This window comes from Oryzias melastigma, linkage group LG16, assembly GCF_002922805.2.
Source record: "Oryzias melastigma strain HK-1 linkage group LG16, ASM292280v2, whole genome shotgun sequence".
NCBI classification, from domain to species: Eukaryota; Metazoa; Chordata; class Actinopteri; order Beloniformes; family Adrianichthyidae; genus Oryzias; species Oryzias melastigma.
In genome coordinates, this window is record NC_050527.1 from 7,479,992 (window position 1) to 7,504,272 (window position 24,281).

General features: G+C 40.6%; 1 protein-coding gene across 4 annotated transcripts; it reads right to left on the reverse strand.

Annotated features, from left to right (window-relative positions):
• Positions 1-1,200: 1,200 nt before the first annotated feature.
• On the reverse strand, positions 1,201-23,035 carry celf3b (cugbp, Elav-like family member 3b). 4 transcript variants are annotated; one of them, XR_002918724.2, is made up of 15 exons: positions 22,126-23,035; positions 21,291-21,527; positions 19,870-19,952; positions 7,587-7,635; positions 7,039-7,167; positions 6,869-6,948; positions 6,568-6,723; positions 6,047-6,191; positions 5,763-5,909; positions 5,573-5,635; positions 4,880-4,984; positions 4,586-4,729; positions 4,282-4,443; positions 3,912-4,010; positions 1,201-2,248 (listed from the first exon to the last, which is right to left on the reverse strand). XR_002918724.2 is itself a non-coding variant. In XM_024267246.2 (14 exons), the coding sequence occupies exons 2-13, from the start codon at positions 21,433-21,435 to the stop codon at positions 4,316-4,318; spliced, it is 1,371 nt and encodes a 456-aa protein (XP_024123014.1). In that variant the 5' UTR covers positions 21,436-21,527; positions 22,126-23,025; the 3' UTR covers positions 1,201-2,248; positions 4,282-4,315. The 4 variants fall into 4 exon arrangements, 3 of the variants coding, with proteins under 3 accessions (XP_024123014.1, XP_024123013.1, XP_024123015.1); XM_024267246.2 differs by lacking the exon at positions 3,912-4,010 and having other exon boundaries at positions 7,039-7,164; positions 22,126-23,025; XM_024267245.2 differs by lacking the exon at positions 3,912-4,010 and having other exon boundaries at positions 22,126-23,019.
• Between the last annotated feature and the right edge of the window lie 1,246 nt (positions 23,036-24,281).

Consider the following 24,281-nt stretch of genomic DNA (forward strand, 5'->3'; position numbering starts at 1 on the left):
GTTAATCAAATCAACCTATACCATAAGTGTCAAACTCAATCGCACAGGTGCCCAAAATCCCAAACGCACCTTAGGATAAACACTAAAAGTAAAATTTTAAAACTTTAAAAACTTAACGTTTTAACATTACTATGAACAAAACAGCCAGGAATGTTATTCCAGAATAAATCAACTTACATGTTAAATAACTTTCAATATTTTACTCTCTGTAAAAATATATTTTATCAAAATTATGCAAGTTAGAAATAAGCGCAAGATTACATCGGTACATTAATAACAATAAAATAAAATTATCTGTAGGGCCGGATCCGGCCCCCGGGTCTTGACTTTGATACAGATACCATTATGACATCGTCTCAAAATGAAATAAATTGAATATATAGATTTTAGAAAATACCGACTATGAATCATATCTGTAATCACAAATTATGACACGAATCATTGAAATGAATCGTTGTACCCCTAGAGCTAAGGTTTTGAATTGCAAGTGTTTAAATGACCTTAAAACAGACCGTCTTTTAAATATGAATCGTCTAACCCTTCCGCTATCTTTGGGGTCCAGATGACCCCAGCCATATATTGATGTGTGATTCCTTCTATGACAAATGTGGACAAAGGTGGACAGAATTTTATGTCTGCCATGGACATTAGTGAAACTCAAAAATCAATGATAAAAAAAGGTTTTATGGGGTCCAGATGACCCCACTTTTAATGTAAACAAGCTAAGGAGAGCAGAAGGGTTACAGAAGTTACTGGGGCAAAGGGGAATAACTGACTTCAGGTCTGTGCAACCTCAGGTTTGTAAAAAAGCATGTCATAGATAGTAATAGTTTGCACATGAGAAGAAGGTTTGGCAGGACGAGGTCATGGTGACTGCTCTGTTTGAGTGGCAATGGGTAGTTTTCTACACAATTATGAATATATATCCAAAGAACCAGTGAATAAAAAACTTTTCTATTAATGAATTAAAGTTAGATCAACTCAAACAAGAAGAGAATACAGGAAATGGATTCTTAGAAATGGATTTTCTTGTTAAACAATTGCTCTCCGTCCACAAGGTTCTTTAAAAAAAAGAAAGGCTTGGCCGATGAGTAATTTTTAATCAAAGGTTTCAGTTCTTGTTGCAAACTAAATGAACACAAGCTCCTGCCTTTGCCACACACACAAGCTAAAACACTCACAATGAACCACATCGACACATTCAGTATGATACTTTTTATTTAAACTTAAAAAGAGAGTGGATCAAAAACAGGATTTCATAAATTAAAAATAAATATAGTTGTAATAATTAATAGATACATAATAATTAGTTGATTGCAAGAGTCTGACAGAAACAGGCCCTCAAAAGTTTTTTTTTTCTCTAGAAAATTCTAAAATCAAAATATTGCATCCCAACCTTTTTTTCCCCCAATAAACAAAATAATCATTAAATTATTAAATAAATAAAAAATAGCTCAAATATTAAAACCTCCTGAATAAAAGTGCAACCCCCCCACCCACCCCCTATCCCCTGTCCCAGCTAAACTCTAAGTAGAAATTTAAAATAGGTTTATGATTTCCCATTTTACAGTTTGGAATGTAATATCCTCATGAAAATGAGGATGACACTAGATGTAATAACAATAATAATAATAATAATAATAATAGCAATAATGATAATAATCATTATCGTTATGTTGCTGTGTCCTGTTAAGGGTTTTATCTAAAGTAATATTCTTTTTCCTTTTTTTTTCATTTTTTTATGCAGATATTTGTAAACTAAACTATTTACAGGTCATTAGGATCTTCAGTCTTTCTAACCTACTCACTTATTGTCTTTTTTGTATTTTCCATATTTTTGTGAAACATTTGTCTATATTTGCCATGTAATTGACAGGATATAGAAATGTTAAAGTCTATTGAAATAAAATATCAGCGTTTTTTTCTCAATACTCTCCCTTGTCCTGGTTGTGGAAAACCCTTTGCTCCACACAGACTATGGTCAAACCAAGCTAATAGCTCTATGGGTAAAGTATATGTGTGAACTCTATGTATGTGAGCTTCAGGAAACACATGGTTGTTATTTTGTTGTTTTTTGTTTGTGCACATTATGTACATGTAAATCATTTGAGGTTCAGGATTGAGAGTGCAATTGTTTCGGCGTGAGTGTGTGCGCAGCAGCACTCCGCAGGCGCTCACAGGTGGCAGACGGTCTGAAAGCGCCATGAACCCTTGGATTCCTCCCCCCTGCTGGACTCTGAGAAGTCACCTGTGAGAGCAGGGAGAGGTGGAGGGCAGAGGGGGGGTGGCATGTGAACAGGACAGAGGGAGACAGAAGAAAGCGCAGCCTATTAGAATTTACAAAACACTGAGGCTCAGTGGTTGATCTTCACATTCTGTCAAACATGCCCCTCCCGTCAAACGAGACTCTGAAGGTTCACAACTCTGAAGCTCCAGTCACACTCCCATCGTTCCACTAAATCTTCTGACACTCCTGAACTCTCTTTGTTTTAATTTGAGGACAGTTCCCTGTGAAGATCGTCCGACAGCAGCAAATCATGGTGCTTTGACACATACACTGTGTCTGGATCATGCAGTTCAATACTCGTGTTCCTGTGGCTGAACGTGGTCGTGTTGGTGTTTCTGTAAAGCTTTGGTCTCATTTGTGTCCTTGCTAGCATGTGCTGCACTCCTGCGCCTCAGACCATGGCAAGCAAGCACTACCAACGACATGCATCACTCTCTGGCATTTGCAGTATAGAAATTCTGGGTGATAGAAGCAAAATATTGTTGAGTCCTGCACGGTTTATCCAAAAATAGAAGCAGGACTTTTTACTTAAGTCTGGAGTCAAACGACGATGTTTCCACCAGCAGTGGAGCTCTGCAGAGCTAACCCCACTCAAGATGTCTTGGTAACTTCTCTCCCAGAATTCCTATAGTTGAAGGCTGGGCCTCCAGTAAGCAAGAGGCACTTGTTTCTCCACCATAACAACCACATACCCTTTACCTTAAAACACGAGCTAGAGAGACAGGAAAAAGGAGGGTTGGAATGAGAGAAGTGGATGAATGTTTGAAACAGAGACAGCAGGTGAAAGACAGGAAAGAGATGATGAAGGGCTGGACAGAGAGACAGCACGTAAAGCAGTAATAGAGTGTAAACAAAAGACAGAGAAGATGCAGAAAATAGTGTCACATCACAAAGTAAAAAACAAAACATAATCCAGTATTAAGGACTGAGCCTATCAGAGTACAGCTCAACAAAATGCATGCTCGCCCAGAAATACAAAGTACTTTTTTGACTGACACTTTAAAGGTGGATCCTATACTTGTTTCAACCCATGGATAGTTTGACGTCTGCATACCTTATTACCATACCTCATCCACCATTGCCTTTGGCTGTGTGTTGTAGCTTACTTTTTCTATTAAAACTCCACGTTTCTCCAACGCTACGCAATGGAAACCCTATTGAAACCTTCCTACTCTGTTCTGCGTCACACATGAACAGTGCAACACAGACACATATGCACGCTTACCTTTAAACCCAAACCATTTGTTCAAAATATAATCACACCAAACAGAACACTTCAGAGACTGATCAAAAACAAAGCTGCAAAAAAAAAATCAACAGTGTTGTTGCTACAGGATTTATCAAATTACTGGGAAGTGAGAGGTAGATCAGATATCCAATCAGATCAGTTGATTCAAAGAGCAGTCCTGGCTATGGATAGTTATTGATCAGTATGTGCACAGGTCAATACAAAATAAAGTCACAATGCACCAAACACAGTCTGTGATCACTACAGCAACAGGACATGCAGGTCAACGCATGGCTGGTTGCTTGAGGTGACAGAACAAAAAAAATTGCCAAGGGCAACCAACACAGGCAATCAATCGCCACAGCAACCCAAACACAGGCCAACCAATCAACTTACAACAATGCGAGAGGAAGGGGGGGGTCAGGGCTTTATCGGTCACTAGGCAACCATTGCCATAGCGATGGGGTCCTCTGAATTATGATTGGACGGAAGATTCTTGGGTGAAGTAAGTTGCCAGGAAAAAAAAATCAAAACAGCAGGAAAGAAAATAAATAAGATTGTGAAAGAAAATAAAAAAGGAAAACAATATTTCTGTTATTTTACTTACTCAGCAACCCAATGAATTTTAACTACATTGTTAAGCTATTCTAGATATTTGTATCTCTTGTTCCCTTATTTAGTCAATTGAATCTACCTGCTCCCCAAAATACTATACCTCACTGCTTGTGATGCCATGAGACTCAAAACCTTCTCACCACCACCTCACCTCTAGATTTGTTCTTCCTTTAGTCAGTCTTCACTCAGTATGGACGATTGGCATCTTTTGGCCTCTTGAGCTGCACTTTGAGTCTCTTCATGCCAATCTGGAAGCCATTCATAGCCTGGATAGCTGCCTGGGCGCTGGCTGGGTTGTCAAAACTCACAAATCCTGAAATAGAGACAAAAGAGTTGTTCAGGTCACTTTTCATTTATATTCAGGTGATATTCTGCCTTCACAGGCTACATTTCTGCATTTTTCATTTGCCCTTTTGTTGCTCTATAAAGCATATTCCCCATTTCACGAATCTCACCAAAGCATTTGCTCTGGTTGGTGGCACGGTCCACAAACACCTTGGCCGATATGACATTGCCAAAGGGCAGGAACATCTGCAGCATCTCAGAGTCACTAAACTCCTGAGGCAGGTGGTAGATGAAGATGTTACATCCCTCTGGACCTGGCACACATACGGACACACACGCAGACGCACACATTAGGCAAAGGCTGATAAATGATCTGGAGCAGTGACATCCTGGTGACAAATAACTTTTAAATAAGATCACTGGAGAGAGGAGCGCGGCTCCGGTCAGAAAGGAAGTCACTTTACCTTCTCGTTGCTGCTGTTGCTGAGGCTGCTGGTGTTGCTGGGCAACTAGTGTTTGCTGTTGAGGAAACGGCTGGCCAACCAATCCGTAGGCAGCAGGATACGCCGCTATTGGAGGAGAGGGAGAGTAACAACACTCGATTGGATCAGCCCAACAGGTGGCAACATTAGAAAACCCAATCATTTAATTTCCTTTTAAATGAAACGTCTCCTGCTGAAGGTGAAAGCCATTAACTGTAAAAACTGACAGAGGCCGCTAAACAAAGACACAGAGGATCTCGGTCTGATGTGAACAGATTGCATCACTCTTAAGTCTACGATCTTGAAATGTGCACTGTATACAAATGGTGCCTTGGAAAAACACATAAACCATTAAACTAATTGCTTGGAAAAACCTTTTGTCCTTGAAAGCCAGAGAGGAAACGCATCAGATTCTTTGTTTACTTCTCTAGTCTACATTTTCACTTAAGTCTGAGGTGTGTGATGTGAGGAAAGAATAATCTGACACAGGCACAATTTTGACCCCAGATGTTTAAAGGAGGGCACATACTATTTTTTTATTCAACATTTTATTTCGTTTTCAAATGTGTGTTACATCTAAGTACTGAACACAAATTACTAGTAAAAACAGATATTTTGAAACAAAGAGAAGTCAAGCAAAGTCTACAGTGAATAAATAAGTCCACAAAGACTAACCTGTGTAGTGCTGCATGCCTGCATAGGCTTGCTGTAATGGATCCAAGGCTGCTGGACTTTGAGCTGTGCAAGTTAAACAGAACCAGCATTAGTATATATATATATTAAACCTATATAAAAAAAAGGAAAATGTTTGCAATTTTTTTTTCATTTGAGCTAAAACTGTTAAAGGATCAATCATTAAAAAGACCTTGATATTGGGGAACACCATTGGTGTATAAAGTTTCTGTTTGTTGTCCATTGGTGGGAGCTGGCACGCTGCTGTAGCCATTCATTCCAATTGGTGGTGGGAGAGCGGGCACAGGGGTTGCAGCAATAGCTGGTGGGGTGTTTGTACCTAAAGACAAACATAAAACATTAAATAAAATAATCTGAAGTGGGTACACTCAGATGACAGTTAACAAGGTCATAACCACATGCTGAAAGTTCAGTTCTGTTTTTGGTGCACAAAGCCTTTGATGTGTGTGAACTTACCCGAGGATGGTGTTATGGGTGTAATGGGTGTGGCGATGATTCCGTTGGCGTTGAGCGCGGCCATCTGCTGCATCTGTACCGCAGCCACTGTTGCCACAGGAGACAAGTACGCTGACTGCGCAACCAAGGCCTGATGTTGAACGAGCTGTAGAGGAAGAAGGAAGTAGGGGACGCAGAAAGGGGAAGGGGATTTAAATTGATATGGGAAAAAGGGAAACGAATATAAAGGAAGTAGAAGGAGAAGACGGGCCAGAGAGAGGGAGTGATGGAGTAACAGATGAATAGAGATCTAATTACAAGGCCATTATGTCCTGAGTCAGTGGGTTAATGGTTGTGTGTTGCGGGAAAGCTAATGCCAGATGACGTATGTTCTGTTGTCTGGGTAATAACATTAGCCCCAATTAGACCACTGATAGCCTCTTCAAACTTATTACATCCTTTCATAAGCACAGCACTCGCCTTACAAAATTGGTGTGTACATGCAAGTGTAGTACAGTGAGTGTAGCCGGAGTTGTGCTTGCCTGTGCATTGACGGCCTGTGTGTATGCGTTGTAGGCAGGGAAGTTGAGGGTCATGGGGCTGAAGATGCCCAGTTGGGAGGCCACCTGCTGCATCCTCCTCAGCCCTCGCTCCTTTTCCGTGTCAGCAAACTTCACCACCAGACTGGATGAGGCTCCCTGTGAGCAGGAGGACACATATAGATATCAGCTGCAAGTGTCGCTATAAGTTAGTTGATTTGACATGAATAATTTATCCCAGTTTTCCTTTTTATGTGTTAAATTTCCAGCTTTTACCACCGTCCATCATGCATATGAAACTCACAGGCATCGTGCGACTCCCATGCAAGCTGTTGATGGCAGCCTGAGCTTCCGCGTGTCCTTGGAACTTCACAAAAGCACACCCTATAGGGAAATGAGGTCATTCAGTCAGAAAGTGAAGCTAAAATCAAATGTTTTTTAAATGCTAAATCATATTGTCTTTATACAATTTACCTTTGCTTGTGCCATCTGGTCCTCTCAAAACAGTACACTCATCTATGGTGCCAAAGGGCTCAAACAGCCTTCTGACATCCTCATCGGTCTGTTGCTTTCCCAGCATGCCTACAAACAATTTCCTGTCTTCTAACAGACCAAATACGTGCAGAAGAAGGAAATTAAGAGAAAGTTGAGATCAGATTCGTTTTGCTTTAACTGTTACAATTTCTGTTCTCAAAAATCAAGAAGTAGATTTTTGAAATGTAAATCTATAAAGCACTACCATTTTTCCGTCACCAGAGGGCAGTATTGACTAAAATAACTGGTATTATGAGAGGGAGTGAGGAGGACTTTTTGACAAATAAAACCAAATGCAACAACTAGTTCAGCACCCCAATGACTACTTTCTACCTCTGTCTGATACAAATGAACACCTTTCACTTGTTGAGAGTCATCCCAGTTAAACGATAAACTGAGAGAATAATTTATTGTGTTTGTGCATCCACTACAGTGCAAATGTGTGTGTCTGTTGTGAATGTATCCTCTTGGAAAAAGATGGAACTCACCCCCTCGACCCTCGCTGTCAGCTGGCTTAACTTGGATTGGCCGATTCATCTGAGGGGACAAACAAACAAGAGTATAAACCAAAATAGCAAACATAATCAAAACTCTTAAGCCTGTCCTGGTATCAGAACATAACTGGAAAAATAGTCTTCATCCATGTGTTTATTTTCTTCTACTAAAATGAGGCATAATTATGACATATATCACAACTAGAACCCTTTAAAACATTTAGCTTTTAAAGTTTAGATGAGGTATTTTGTAGTCAAAAGTTTCCGTCAGCGATAAGTGTTTTCTATGTTTGCTTCTGTTACTGATAAATCGAAGTTAGAAGCTGGGCTTAGCGTATGAAGTTTGTCTCAGACAGTAGTCTTTACTTGTCAAACACTGACAGCTTTAGCACCTTTTGATTTCTCCCTCTCACACATACACACACACATACACAAGGCTGTACAGAGGGATTGAGAAGTGATGAGATTAAGGATGAGGGCCAGCTGATCTGGATTACAGAGGAACTGTGGATTAAATGAGAGAAAAGAGTAGGCTGAGATACAGAAAGGGGGGTGGAGGGTAGAGAAGGGATATAATGTTGTGGGGTGAAAATGACAAGAGCCTGAAGGATGCAGAGGCAGTCATCTTAAAGTAAAAGGATAAAGAAACAGAGTTTTCCAGAGAGGCATGAAGGACCCCTGCTGAAGGGGCAGTGGGGAGGCCAAAAGGATCTTAGACAGTAACGGGAAGTGTTAAATGTATAGGGGAAGCAGAAAGGAGTGATGGACAAAAACCCTCCCCTGAAAAATGATTCAAAATGCATAGAGAGAGGAGGAGGATGGGATTCAGTCGTGACTTGCTCTATCTATCATAAAGACTAGCTGCAAAGAGTGCTGCATCATCGCAACCACCATAATCTCCATGCTTACTCCATTCATGCAGAATATTCAAGGATGAGAAAAGCTGTATATTGTTTCTCCTGCAGTTTTTTTGCAGCTATGAAAATATACTACGCACAGTGCTTAGTCATACCACTGAGACTAAAAAAGCCATTGTGTGGTTACCAGGGTAACGGGTGGGGGAGGAGAAGGAGGTGCAGTGAAGATTCAGTGATGGGATGGAAAGAGGACAGGTGGGGCAGGAATGTCACATCTTTGCTACGAGCAAAGAAAAATGGTCAAATAGGATGCTCTGATTTGCAAAAAACATATTTAATTGTATAAAAATTAAATTTTAAAAGACAGAAGACAAAAAGAGGAGGAAATGGAGTGCATGAGGAAGAGAAATGGAGGTTCCAGTGGGGTGTTAAGGCAATGTAACGAAGCTGGTAATTGAGGTAGGGGCAGACTGATCCATACATTTGATTAATCAGCTCTTAGCTGTCACCACAAAGCTATTGATCTAAGGCAAGGCCACGGCACATGCTGAGACATCAACTCGTATAGTTTCAAAGCTGCACACATAACACCCACAGGTAGCACATGAGGGGAAATATAATGTCTAAGATCCACATTCACAGAGGCATCAGCTGTTAGCGTAAACATCCATCCATCCCAGCGTCCATGGTTTCTCAGTTGTTACTGTCTTGAGCAAAAGGCTCATCGATCAGTCCTGTCTTGTACATTGATTTTGGATTGTGTTGTACAGCAGGTTGACTGTAGCAAGATTTGTGTCGACTAACCTCTTACCCATCCGTGCATCAATCATCTCTTTCATTTATATCCCTTTATTAGGCCTGTTCAAGCTCATCCTTGTCACGCGAGACCCTTCAACACGACAGGAACTCTAGCCTCAAGACCCCCTGTTTTCCTGTCGGGGCGCGCATGCTTTGTGACATTCTGATCAAAGCCCCCATCTTTTTGTGAATTTCATGCTTGAGACAGAAGAGAGGAAAGCAGCAGGTGAGGAGTGCACACGGCTGCCACAGAGACAACACATTGCAACTGGAAATTTGGCATGACGACCAGCTTGTTGTCATGGCAATCAAATGACGGCACTTTGGGTGGGTAAACAAGGATGGTTGTTGCCAAGGGCAACTGCTTTGCTCTTTGTGTAAACAAAGAATTAGTGAAGAAGAATTGATTCACTGGGTTTGTACTATCATTGAGGTGCAACTGCTATGAAATATTTTCCATCAACGCAGTGAAAAGTAATGATGGAAAAATAAACACAAGTAAAAAGAAAAAACTGGGAAGGGTATTTATGGTGATTTTATTATAAGATGATGAAATGTGAGAGAGAAAGATAGAAAACAATCTAGTTTATTTCTCCATTTCAGCGATCAAAATTAAAAAAAAGCACAAAATAATCCCCACGAGGATATATCTGTTTATTTCCTTTACTCCAATGAAAAATAAAAATGCACATGCTCTTTTCAAGCCAAATTATTCTCTTATTACTTACGTTCCAATTAAAGCCTAATTAACAGCAGCCATCTGCAAAAATGAGCAAGCACTGGGCTCTGGCTCCACACTGAAGTGTGACTTCAGCCATCCCACTCCTTATTAAGAATCCTCTGTGTGCCAGAGAGGAGCGACTTCCCATGTTAGCCAAAACATGTGGACGTACGTGTCACATGTGATAGGAAAAGGTCCATCCACACGCCGGACCAAATCCTGCATGCAAACACGGGCTCATTTACATGCTACGATGACAACACAAAGCCACACACACACACACGGACGACATGCCGCTCATCTGCGAGCACACACATTAACAGTTCAACACTGCACTTTTCCCACAGCATCTGCCCCTTGGTCATGCAGAAACAAACGCATACAACACACATACAGTTAATCTTACTCCCCCCCCAGTAATGCAGAGAGGATTGTACCAGGATTAGAGGATATTAAATCCTTGGATTATCCAATCAAATCGTATTTTACCCCTTCCCCCACCCACGCAAAATCAGTGGAACAGACCATTACACCGCGGTGTGAGGGATGGGGTTGTGAGCTTGTGAAAATGTGTGTAGAACATGGAGTAATATAGTGATGAAGAGATGCCACTCAGTTTTTCTTTTCTTCTTTTTTTTTTTTTAAAGCACTGCGTAGCAATTTTCCACAGCAAGAATAAAATGCTCATGCAAGCACATGAAAATGGGATTTAAGTGCAGCGGATAACAACAAAGAATTGTATGAGGATGCATGTGGAGTCCCAAAATACTCCATTGCTAAAACACATGCGCTCACACATTCTCTTCGTTTTCCAGCTCACTCCATCCTCAGATGCCCATTTCTACTGTTCAGAAAAAGTATTTTTGTTCCCGCGTTATCAAAGATCGTGGCTGCCTCCTCTCTTTATCTGGCATTCCCCTATTTTCTCCCTGACTTCCATAATCCATCCATATTTGCATAATGATGGGGGGGGGCTTCATACTTTTTTTTTTTTTTTTTATTGCGCTGCCATTTCAATCTTCTTTGGCAAATGTCCCATTTTCCTGTCTTACATGTGTGTATCCTAATCATCCTCACCCCTGTGACAAACACGTACTTTATCTGGGAAAAACACGATTCATTTAAAGTGCGATACTGTTTGGATGAAATATTTCACAGAACAGGAAACAAATGTGAGAGGCAATGATAAACGATAACGCTCACGTCAGACCGACCAACACATAAGCCTGCGTTATATTACTTATTCATGTAGAAAAAGCCTTTGATTTATAGGGGGTTTTAATATTGTTACAATGAAAATAGATTTTGCAATAAAATCCTTGTAAAATAATAATTAAAATAATATTGTGAATATTTTCCCCCAAGCCATGTTATTTTATGACGCAATTGTGCTGCGTGAAAAGATCCACAAAATATTTGCATTTAGGTCGTCAAACGCTTGAATTTTTCTGTTAAATTGAATATTTAGAATGAAATTTGTACACAGAAAGGTACGATGGAGCAATTCTACCTCTCTATGCAATCGTCGCTCTTTATGAAACCACATCAGGCTTTGCATCCCTGAGGTTGCCAGGCAACCTGGCATCTCGCTCAGCTTCGTTGCCTAGGAACGGGGGCCTGCAACCATAATATAAGCTCCTGGGTGGCCCATCCCCCTTGCTCTCATCACTCTTTTTACTGCCTCTCTCCATTCTTCACACCTGAGAAGCCTGCCCTCCATCTCCTTCACTCTGTTCGTCGTGTAGCCGTTAACTCTTCCACAGCCTCCCTGTCGGAGCACCGATTAGAATCACTTTCCCTGTTCCCTTTATTCTTTTTCATTGTCTGTAATGACGATATCAAGCCATGCATATAGCAGAAATAATCGTTCTGTTGATTTCTAGTATTTTATGGTGCTTTAGTCAAACCCCACTGAGAACATTCTGCCGCTGCCGTGGAGCACTCACTGAAATTTGATCCGTTGGGTTTAGTCTCGCATAATCCAAAAGCACTATAGTGGATAACTGTTGGACTTGGAAAAATATTTCTATTTTAGGGAGTGTAAGTCTTTGGGGAAACGAGCTGGTGAATTAAAAAAGATGCTCTGAGCGATACGCATTCATGATTGCAGAAATCTCCATTTAATCCATAACCAATGACACATTTTATGAATGTTCTGATATTTACGGTGATAAACAAGATCTTACTAAAAAGGGAAGGTTTTTGTCTTACCCCTTAATAAATATTCATAGAAAGACCTAATTTCTTTAAAATGACATATTTTTGTGACATCACTCTGCTCGTCAAAATTGAACATTTAGAAAGAAAATCGGATGGCTATAAGATAAATTTGGGATGCTTAAAAGACAGATTAAAATTATCTATATGTGAAGCATATGGCCATAAAGATTTACACATACTACCTGAATCTGATTTCAATGTGATAAGCCTAAAAGCATAAAAATGTAAAGCATATTGTTGTAAATCTTGATGTTAGAAGCAAAAAAACTAAAGAAAAAAAGCATTAACTTTCACAAATCAGTGCATTTATCATAATGCTTTGTGCTCTTGCATTTCAGTGTAATTCTAGTTTATAGAGCAGCAGCTCTGCACTGTGGTCAGGGGAGAAAAGACCATCATTAAGACAGAGGGTTAACCTATGGTTAGACAGGGCCCTCTGTATTGAGATCACACCCCAGGTGCAGCAAAAGTCCTGTCATCCCTTTGGCCGTCTAATCACACAAATATGCAGAGACAAACGAATGGTTGCCTCTGACAGATGTCTCTGTTTAAATTGACATAAGTATGCCCTGGCTCCCTCCTACTCCTCCACCACCCAGAGAAAAGCCTTTCTTCTACACACCACCCGCCTGTCCCTTCCTCCATGCTCATTATGGGAAACTTTTGTCCCGTTTCCTCCTTCTCCAACACGACCTCCTCAACTCCTCCCATGTCTCACCCCACCCCCCTGCCTGTCTGTGCACCCCTATTCAAGCCAAAGCTCTTGAGGGCCCTCCTCTACGTTTACTAAAGCCGTCTTTTCATTCAGACAAATTCACACATTCATTCAGCCCCCCGCGCATAGGCTTCTTCTATATGTGCATCTCTGGGCAGACACATAAATATTACATTGGGAGGGCATCTGGATTGCAGGCTGTAGCTGGTAGAGTGGTAATTACATGTAGAAAGATGAAAAGCCTTCAACTCAGGCCAAAATGAATGTTGCAGCATAAAATGTAAAAAATGATTTCATAATTGTTCATTACAGAGGACTGTTTTCCTGCTTTAGCTCTTTTAAAAGTTTCTTTTCTGTGAGGGTAATCAGTGGCTCATTTAGTTCTTTTAATAAGAACCTTTCACTGCAAAAAAAAAACAGGCCCACTAGAAATAATGTGAACAATGTTCTTTAAATAAGCAAAAAAATCTGTTGATGGGGTATGAAAATTGTCTTCACAAGAATTATTAAAAAAAATCTTTTGAGAAACTTCCTTCAAGGATTATTTTTCTTGTAATAAAATTGAAATAAGAGTTTTTCTTAAAACAGGGGTGTTTTCACTGTCTTAAGATTTTGTATTTGCAGTGTTCGCAAAGTCCTATTACACTGAGATGCTTTATTTTCCTTATTCCAGCATTTAAATTTAATTTGAGGGAAAAGATAAAAATCTGCCGACTCTACCTAACACATGACAGTTACAGTAGATTAACCAAAAGGAGATAATAGTGGATGAGTTTATCTGGCTGTAGTCATTGAGGACACTGCTCAGACCCCATCAAATTGTATAACAAGAGGCCATATTTGTATTTTTTGACAAATTAATCTCTGGCACAAACATTCTTGACTGAAATTTCCTTAAAGCCCCTATATGACATTTTTTTAAAGTAAAAAAACGTTCCCAGTAGTGTTTTAATTATGATTATGAAGCTTTAAATCAATTTTTTTCACAACCTAAATGTCTTAAAAAGCTATTTTTCATGTTGATCTGAAGCCTCTGTTTCCAAAACCTCCTCTGAGCGGGCGTGGCTTTTGGTGCTGAGCTAAGTAGCCCCGCCCCTGACCCCCCCTGTCTGATTATGATAGCTCTGTGTCTTGCTAGCATTAATTTTATGTTACATAAAAATGTCAAACAATATGGGTAATGTCCAGCCGTATTGTTTTGAACTGGATGTCAGCTCGGACGAGGAAGTGAAGAGCATCATGGACAGAACTTCCTCCAAAATCCTGATTCTTTCTCCTCCCAGTTCACCAAAGACTCTTTTAGCTAATTCTCCAATGTGTATTAATGTTGCTGTGATCAATACATTCAATCCATTACTTTCTCAGAGCAGAGTTCTTGGGAAAATAATGAAAGCTAACATCAAAATGATCTTTCTTTGATTTACAATCCTTTACACTGCAGTCAAATGAGCCGCCGTTCACATTTCCGTGGTCACATCAAGAAGCTCCGTGGAGTCTGGTGGAGATTTTCCAGCGTTCTCAGTCCTGCTACCGTAAGTATTTTATGAAACTTAAACAAAAATTCCAGTGACGGCTGATTTGACCAAGGAAATGCGAACGGCGGCTTATTTGACTGCAGTCAATGGGAAGATACCAACTTCTCTTCTCCAGAACCTGAAATAGGCACGCCAGCCGGGCCACATGAGGGGTTTAGTGCATGTGCAGCAGAGCTGTTGTGACGTAAAGAAGACTCATTAATTCAAACAGAGCCTGTCTGCGACAGTTTAACAGCAATTTAAAAGGAGAAATACTCAAAAATGCAAAAACGAAATTATTTCTTAATACATTTGTTCTCTTTCATACGAAAATTGCCACACACACATTTTAAAAGCTCAAAAAACAGGATTTTCATCAGAGGGGGACTTTAAGGAGAAGTGGAGGACACCACCGGTAGACTCCTCTTACAGAATCTCATGATTTTATCTCTTAAATCTTTTAAGCATGTGGTTTTTAAAGGACAAGCTTTGATAGCTAAACTTCTCAAGAGTTTAAACAAAGACTTAAGGCAGGATAACATCAGAGCAATATGTAGTCATTTTACAATACAACAGATACCAGATGTAAAGAAAGAGAAAAAAATAAGCCTGTAAATGCATCAAGGCAGAAAATTTGTTGTGAAAGAGTAGAACCATTACATGGACTGAGCTTAGTCTTTAACCACTTTAGATCTGTAGATATAGTCTATCACTGAGAGACAGAACAGCAAATACTAAAGACACCCTGGAAATCCTGTGTCCACCCACAGGCAATTGCCAAAGTGGCAGGAATGTCAGTATTGTTTATATTCCAATGTGTACTTCTCTGTGTGTGTAGAATGGTGTTATTACATTCTGTTTAAATTTAGAAATGAAATTGCATTTTTTCTTTAACAGTGTGTTAATAATTGTACCTGCTGCACGTGCACCATGTATAGCGTAAACCCCCCCTAGCATCAGCTGTTTGTCAACCTATCCAAACACCCCCCTATTCTTTGCGTTTCCCTTCTGTTTAACTCTCCGTCTTCGTGCACACACAAAGTCAGATGTACACCTGTCCCTCTTTTCCCTTCCCGTCCCACACACAGAGAGGATAAAAATAGAGGAACAGCATGGTGGAGGGGGGGGGGGTGCGATACAAATCACAAACCCCATCAGGAGGGGAGAGAAAGAGGCAGAGCATGCAGAGACAGAGAGAATATAAAGATGGGCATAGAGGGAGCTGGGATCTGTTCTAAATTGAAAATGCAGCAGTAAGCAGTGAAGGGAAATAGTAAACAGTGCTGCTGACCATATAAATATGGGAAATTAGCCTACAAAGTTGCCCTTGTGGATAAATTGCTCATCATGGTGTCTCCCATGGGGGAGGCTGTCTGCCAGGGGTAGATTCTACGTGAAAACACACACAAAAAATACACAGCCCGAGTGTATCTGATAACCATCAGCTGCACGTCCTGAATGATGGACACATGCAAAGATAGTGCCTATCTTTACAGTCCCATAACAGCACTGACATGCTAAGAGGTTAAGCAATTTAATGAACCGCAGTTACGCTGATGTGATGCTTAGTGTTCATATTTCTCTGGCAACCCTGCAGACAGTGATGCAACAGTAATATAGATGTAGCAACAGTGTGTGTTGGTTTTTTTTTTTGCCTTCCAGCTGCGTCCATGCAGTCCGTACGGCATGCATATAAAGCACAGCCTTTCCAGCTTGAGTCATAAATAAATGCACGCGTCCTCCCTTGGTAACAGGCTCAATGAAATGTGGAACAGCTCACGTTGTGTTCAGAGCTGTAACCCTGGCACTTGCATTTCAATTCATCGCACATGACATTGTCAGGGCATATGCATTGGCTCAATATAGCAACTAAACTTTTATTTTTTTATAAGCTATTCAACCCTCAACTGTATAGGTTTTTTTTTCTGCTAACGACTTGTCCTCTGGCTCCTCTTCTGCCTTTTAAATATTTCATGGCCGTTCACAGTGTTTCACTGGGAAGTATGTGTAGTGCATGCCTGTGTTTGAGGGTTCCTTTGTTTTTGTGTCTGATTAAAAAACTAGGAGTGTAGTGCTGCCTGGAGAGCAGTGAAGCATGACAACACACACACCTGGTAAGCTGCTTATCACACTTTAATTTCACCTACACTGACATCTACAGAAGCCGGCGTGACCAAACAGATGTGTGTGTGCGTGCTTCTGTTAACACGAGTGCACGTGCGTGCACAAACAGCAGTGTTGGAAGTAGCACAAAGATAAAGGGAGCGATAAATACAAAGAAAAGAGGGTGCAGATTAAATGAAAAGAAAGATATCAACAGCTGAGAACAAAAGAACAGATAAAGGGAAAGAGGCGATGGATGTATGACAGCTGTAAGCTCAGGGGGGGGCGGAGCAAAGACAGCGAGATGATGGAGATTTAAAATGTAACCAGGATGGGAGGTAAGTGTGGTTTGATGAAAAGATTGAGGCGGGATGGATAGATTACTAGAGGAAACAGGACATTTTCGCAATACTTAAATGAATGAGGAAGAAGAAATCCAAGTTATACAAATCTACATTTTTTAAGTCTGGTTTAAATAATCTTATTTATTGACAGTGTTTTCAAAACATTTAGAGGAAAATAAAATTAGGAGAGGAAACGTCAAAGTGAAATATTGCAATTGGGTTTAATGCACTGTACAGCAATATGGTTGATCCTAACTGTGGAGAACGGAGCCTGTGATCTCCTGAAAGGAAGGTTTTATGGCTTTGACAGCAGCCTCTGCCCCACCCAAAGTAATTTTTCCGCTCAAGATTGAGCCCTGACCTCTGGCCTCTCACTCGTGCTGTCGTCCAACTGCCACTTTCTCTATAAAGAAACAATACTCAGAAAGCGGCTGTGTTTTCATTTACTCTAGGAAAAACATTGAAGTGAAATTTTCATTCCAGTTGTGTATCACCTGACCAAACGAGATACTTTGTCGTGTTTTTACTCATAAAAGAATGAAAGAAGTTTTTTTTTTACTCCAAATTTTTCAATGTAATAAGTATGTGATTTTTTTTTCTCTGACTGATTTCATGCAACTCTCGTGCTGTATTTCAGCTTCTCCTTCTGAGTCCAAATGAATTCCAAACCCTGATGGGCCATCTGGTCATCTCCCTCTCAATCCCTCCATGTTTTTTCCTCATTTCTTAATTGTGTTACTCTTGCCTCTGCTAAACAAGGCAAGAAGTTTAAAGTATAGTTTTATCAAATACTTTTATCTAAGTTTATCGACTGATTGCTTGGCAATATGACTAGATTAGTTTGATGAAATTATTTTTTACAATAATTGCATCAATTGTTTACAGTTCTCCCAAGATTCATGCTTCACCAAGACTACAGTGAAAACCCCCTGAACTGCAGGCTGATGACAGGTCTGCAATAAACCCATCACACACAAAGCAGAGGCGGGAGGACAAGCAGAAGGGAAGAAGAAGGAGGAAGAGATGGGGGGGATATTGGGGAGTGAAACGGTCAAAAGGGTCAACTAATCACAAGCAGGGGAAATGAGATGAGGGGAAGAGGAACCATAAGAGGGAGGGAGGGTGGAGGCAGGAGATGGAGAGAGTGAGACTGGTGCTGAGACGAGGACTTGGGAAGGGTTACCATAAATTACTGTGAAATGAGAATCCAAGGAGGAAGAGGCAGTGTGCGGTGACAGAAAAAAAATGAATAAAAAGCAGCGGGAGGCGAAAGGTTTTTGTGACGGTGACGAGTATGATGAAATTAAAAGGTTTAAGGTAGAGAACTGGTTTATGATGTCTTCATCTGGTGAAACTGGAAGATTAGAGAGGTGAGGATAACCCATAATGCGGGGCGCAATGAAGGAAAAATGAAAACTTAGAAAATGGGAACAGGTATTTGGAAGACTGGAAAGCGATAAAAAAGCAAAAATATATTTTAAAATTGTTTAAACAAAAGTAAAGAGAGGGAAGAGGGAGCAAGAAAATATGGCTGCAATAGCAGAGCTTAGACGAAAAACTTTGTGGAGGAAAAAGCTATTCTTATTCTTTCTGGACCGCAGAGAATAAACAATATTTCAGATGGTTTTCTAAGTATGAGACAATTGAGATGAAATGAGAAAAAAGAACTGCAGGAGAGTGGGACGTGTTTTTCATTAACAGCATTTTGAGAAGGCATCACGTGACCACCACACCCTCAGCACTAGTGTTCTAATGAAGATTGGTGCCTCTGCTCGTAGTCTGCTGGCGCTTGAGTAAATCTCCACCACAAATGAGCATCCTCTCTGCAAATGTTTCCTCTGTGTCCAGAATATTTAGCAGGGTTTATGTGGAAATAAGCTTCGACTCTACATCTTCACAGGAGGCGTGTGTTGTGTTGTCAGCAAAGGAACTAGCTAAAATTGTAGCCGTTTGTAAATAAAGCTGCAAAAGACAGTGAGAATGGGATTTAAATGCAGGCGTTCTTTGCAAGTTTCTTGCTGGATTATTTAAATTATGAATATCCCGCACTGGTAAAAATATACAGCCTCATTCCCAAGCTTCATGCATGACTGCAATATGTATGTATGAAGGGAGTTGAGCTCATATGTGTCAGAAGAGTTCCCTTCCCCCAACCGCCTTTCTTCTGGCTCTCCTACAGAAAACATTCACATAGATCTTATCAGCCCCCACCAGCTTATGAGGAAGGTGCAGAAACTGAAACTCTGATCAGCTGCGAGGCAACAGAAAGAGACGGGGCTGCACGTTAACTAACACATTAGAAACGCTTCAGAATCCGAACTAAGATAGTCAAGTTTTCATTTCGTGCTGAACCGTAGCAGTGAAAAACTGATGAATTTTTGAAAGTTTTCCAAACACGTAGAATTCTAGAATGGAAACCAGGTCAGAGAAGAAAGAAAAGAGGGAGGGGGAAAGATAGAGAGGTAGAGTCTACAGATCAGACACAACTCTTGCACGGGGCCCCTTCCATAATGAATTGTGTCCTACCCCTGCACAGCCGTAGCACACAATCCCTCACCAGAGACTTGAGGGAGGCTGGGATGAGACAAAGGGGAATGGTCACATTAATTACAGACTCTCTAGACAGGAGCTATCACCGGAGGCTAACGGAAGCAACGGCAGGAAGATGGAGAGACACAGAGAGATGGAGAAATGAAGATGATAATGCTCGCGGAGTACCCTATGCATCTCCAGTGAATGGGACTGTTCGTCCTTACCAGCAAGACGCCTGCCGGCTTCTGAGTTATGTCACAATGCTGCTAATGGGAGCCGAACCTCATATCACACAGAAACACATTCGTTTCAGGCAACATGCTGGTGTGTACAGGCAGGTAGCGTCTACGTAGGTAGGTTGTGGATTCTGCGGAAGCTCACTTTTGGTCTAATTGTGTGCATTGTTGCATAAATAGACGTGTTTTAGGGTCTGGGGACACGTGTGTTCATGACTGTTTGTTATGCACACTTACCCCCGGCAGTGTTTTCTGCTCATGAAGAGCGCTCTGGGCTTTCAGCGCTGACTCTCTCGCACAGTACGTCAGAAATGCACATCCTGTTAGACAGAAAGTGGCAGACAAAGAGAAAAAGAGGGCAAAAAGAAGTACGGTTAGAAAAGGTTTATAAATAGCTCTATAACTTGCTTTTAAGTGTTTTTTTACCTTATATAATCAAAGGAGTAGACACACACACACTCTGTTATAAACAGCTTTTTTTTGGGGCTCCTCTGATTACTCGCTGCTCGGTCTGACAATAAAAGTGTAGATAAACATGCACTGCACGGTAACCCTACTTGACAGCATCATAATGATGTACTTTAGCGCAGAGAAGGGCACTCCACAGCACGGCACATTCAGAACGACACGGCACGACTCAGCAAACATGATGGCACCACAGACATGTGCGTGGGGCTAACCAGGCTTTACGACTCGCAATTGTCAGCCTCCCGCTGTAGTCGAATCACTATGCATGCCTCACAGTCACTCCAGATACACTCCCCCTGCTTTCCTTTGTGTTGTACCTGTGTCTGAATGTGTGAGGGAGGTATGGGTAGAAGAGTTGGCTGGCCAGAGCTGTTTACTACACCTGTCACCAGCACTAAGACAACAAGATTAGCAGGAAGTTAGCATCCCCTGTGACATCTCACACAGACTAATGCGATCTCAGATTAGGGAAATAAGTTCAAACACTAAATCTGGGGAATTGATTAGAATTCAACATAATGCCAGACAATGGGGTGGAAAAGAAAAATTAAAATGAATGATTGTACACGCACTGGCATACAGAGGGAATTACACAGCACACAGTCAACATGCATCTTACAGTCTGCTATTAAGAGGGGCTTACTGTGGACATGGGGATTCTCAAAACAACAGATTCTTTTCCCTTGTGTCACCCTGGCTTACAGACCCATTACACTGATTGGAGCACACAGCGTAATCTGGTTCATGTAACACATGAACTCTGGTCACAATGTGTCTAAGAGTGTTTAAAAGACAGAACGTATATGCTTTATTTTAAGTTTAGCGATGTGTAAAGGTAGTTGAAGAGTCCTAGAAGTCAAAATGAACAACTGGGTTGGAAAACATTGTGCAGAACAATAAATGTGTTTTATTTTAATTAATATCAACAGGCAAAATTGCAAAAAATATAAATATATATTAAAAAAAATGTAAAAGTGATCAGAGAAATGTTTTGATTTACGGTAACCGCATTGATTTGATTGATTGTCTTGATCTCTCAGTATCCCCTGTGTAAATAAAAGGCCTTGTAACAGTTTCTATGGATGCATCTATCTACATTTGTCATCCGTAAGGCGCTCTATCCAACTTTCAAGCAGCCAAGTGCCATTTTGCCTGCCTTATTTAAGATGGATGTGGAGGATGAGACTTACCTTTGTGCATTCCCGTGTATTTGTCCTTAATCACAGTTAGCTCATAGATCTTGCCAAACTGCTCAAAAATGGGTTTGAGGTCCTTCTCTTCCAGATTCCGGGGAATCTGCCCCACAAACAGTTTGATGGCGTCAGCCTCCTTCATCAGGACAAAGTGGAGAAGATGATTACAGGGGATGTGGGGCAAACAGATCAGAGGCAGGTATCCCTGGAGAGGGGCAGTCGATGTGGATGAGTCTTGGGTCACACAAACAAGTAAAGAGAAAGAAAGCAAAAAAGTTAAACATACAAAATAAAGCACTTTAGGATCAAAATTCTTAAGGTTTTTGCGAGGATTTGTGTTTCGAAAATACATGTAGTTGTTTCAATAACATTAAAAATTGTTGTAAATAATTTTGGGTGTTAAAAAAATATGAAAAACTATAATGAAAACAAAAATATTTGAGATTTGGAGTCTTTGTTCTGATGACAAAGGACTCCCTACATCCTTCTAGGGAAAAACAATTATGCAAATGGTAATTAGTCAATCAAAAAACAATAATGCCACTTTCCTCCAATTAAACAAATACATAAAAAAGCAAAATATATATGGGGAAAAAAGCAGAACTTTGGAGTGAATTCCTACATTTTCAGGATGCATATGAACAAAACCCAAAGGCAGAAGCATTGTGACTTGTGGTAAAATCATTGCCATGGAGCAGCTTCTTTGTTTAGGCAGCTGTAGGTTCAGCATCAGCGTATGTCACAGTGCTGCCTTGCTCTTTGTCCGATCTCAATGTATGCACACAACATATAGACGGCAGAACGGGACTAAACATGGAATTGAACACTATACCTCTTTCCGTAAATAAACCACGCGTGTGCAGTTCGTGCGTTAGATGAATTGTGAAAGAAAAAAAACAATAATAGAGAGGATGCTCTGTGTTGTTGTCCTCTCCTCTGAGCCGCTCGCCTGCCTCCTGACTCTGGATGCTCTCCGCTCTTCTTCTCCTCGGTGTACAGACACTTCACTCCTGGTTGTGTTTATTAATGATAAAAAATAAAAAAAATAAAAAGTGGGGGAAACCCCAAAAAAGAGAGGAAAAAGTAATCCCTGTCTCTCAATCTGCAGGTGACAGAGGAGAGTTCAGCTGGAAGGTGACAGTTTATCACCGTAAAACAGAGAGAAAAAAATTAGCTTCGACGTCTAAAGCGCACGCGGGCAGATAGATATTAACGCTAAAAAAGTATCAATTAGTTAGCAAACTGCTAAAATTAACTTACGATAGTATAATTTTTGACGGATGAATTGCAGGCTAAACTCTTTTTTTAAAGCTCGTCGCCGTTGTTTGCGCCGCAAAAACGAAACCCTTTAGCTAAAAGTTGGGTTATTTTTGTTGTAAATGTGTAGTTGTTGCGGCGTCTCGCCCCTCCAACGGCTGTGTGGCTCTTCACGTATGTTACCGTTCTCTACTCTCGTTTGCCCCTCCCCCTCTCGCGAAAGCGGGTGCTCGCCTGTGACGTGACTTCAAGGGAACGTCAAAAACGGCGTCAACCAAGCCGAAGATACCAGATTAAAACAGCAAAAATCACACAAATAAAGATTTACATGACGTAACACCTTTCTATTGACATTTTAGCGATATTTTACCGGTTAAAAACATGAGTTCTAGATGAGTTTACGTGCTGTTTTACGGCTGTTCCGTCGTTGCCTAGGCTACAAGATGCCGACTATTGTTCTCGCCGCAAAAGCCCTGGCCTTGGTGCTGAAACGATGCTTCTTGACGTGAAGCCGAAGCGCGCCGCCGCGATCGAGCACGCGGTCACGACTACTACAGCTGCTCACGCCTGAGCCCAAAAATCACACTCACACCCACTCAGAGAGAAATGTGTGACAGAGGGCAGAGAGATGGCTGCGGGACTGAGTTGGCCTACTTTACGGGCTGCAGCTACTTTTGAAAACGCTGTGCGACATGTTTGTTTTTCCTAAATCTCTTTCTTTTATTTTACATAAAAGAAAAACAAATCTTATCTTGAGATGTGTGTGCTCTAGGAGTCTCAGAGGGAAATTAGCTGAGTGAAAGGAGTCACTGAGTTCATGGTAATTTACTCCTAAAGGTCACCATCTGCCGACATCCCCTCGTGCCCTCCATGAACCAGCATCCTCCAACATGTAGCTACACCCCTATACTATCCATACGGCCTTGAAGCTTTTCATTCAATCAACAATGGCTGAAATCAGTTGAACGATTTTCTACAAGAAAAAGCTGCTATTTAGGGGCAGACGAACTAAAATGTGAATGATGAAATTGCAATTAATGACAGATTTTTTTTAAACTGTGGAAAATAAATAACCATAGGGGAAAAATTTGCAATATTTATTTTTATTGGATAAACCTACACTTTAAAACACTTCTTGAGCCTGATTCTTGATTTATTCATGGTTTGGGGCACTTTTTTGAGCTTTTTGTTTGGGTTATAGTAGCTTCATTTTAACCCAATTTATTATTTTTTCTCCATTTTTACCCCTATATTAAAAAAGCAGCAACATTTTAGTCATCTTTAATCCTTAAAAAAACTTAGATTATTATTTTTATTTATGGACATTTTGGCCTGTTAAGGTTTAAAAATACGATTTAGTAGCCTATTTTCAGTAATCATATTTTCCAAAATGTGGTATTTTTTTCTCTTTGATAGAGCATAAAAGTTAGGTTCCAGCTCACAGTTGTGCCTATGTGCTGTTAGACGTCCCCTAATGCACAGATATTTTTTTCCCCTCTTTCTCTCCTGTCTGTTTACATCCATTACCTCCACATTACATGTCACTAACTTCTCTGGTTACCTTTCCCCTTACTGTGTGCTTTCCTTCTCGATCTTTTAATTCGCCTTCTCCCCCACACATATAACAGGTTGAGATAATAACATATAGATTACTTCTAGTTGAAGCTTAGTTTTGGGTAAAAACTTCATAACAAAATTTGTGGTCAACAAAGCTATAAAAGGATTGTCAAG

Coding starts and splice junctions, on each gene's coding strand:
- celf3b (XM_024267245.2), bottom strand. CDS start 21,435: ATGAAGGAGGCTGACGCCATCAAACTGTTTGTGGGGCAGATTCCCCGG. Junction 7,636..19,869: donor AGCAGAAAACACTGCCGGGG/GTAAGTGTGCAT, acceptor TTGTCCCCTCAG/ATGAATCGGCCAATCCAAGT. Junction 6,724..6,868: donor ATGGGAGTCGCACGATGCCT/GTGAGTTTCATA, acceptor TCCTGCTCACAG/GGAGCCTCATCCAGTCTGGT.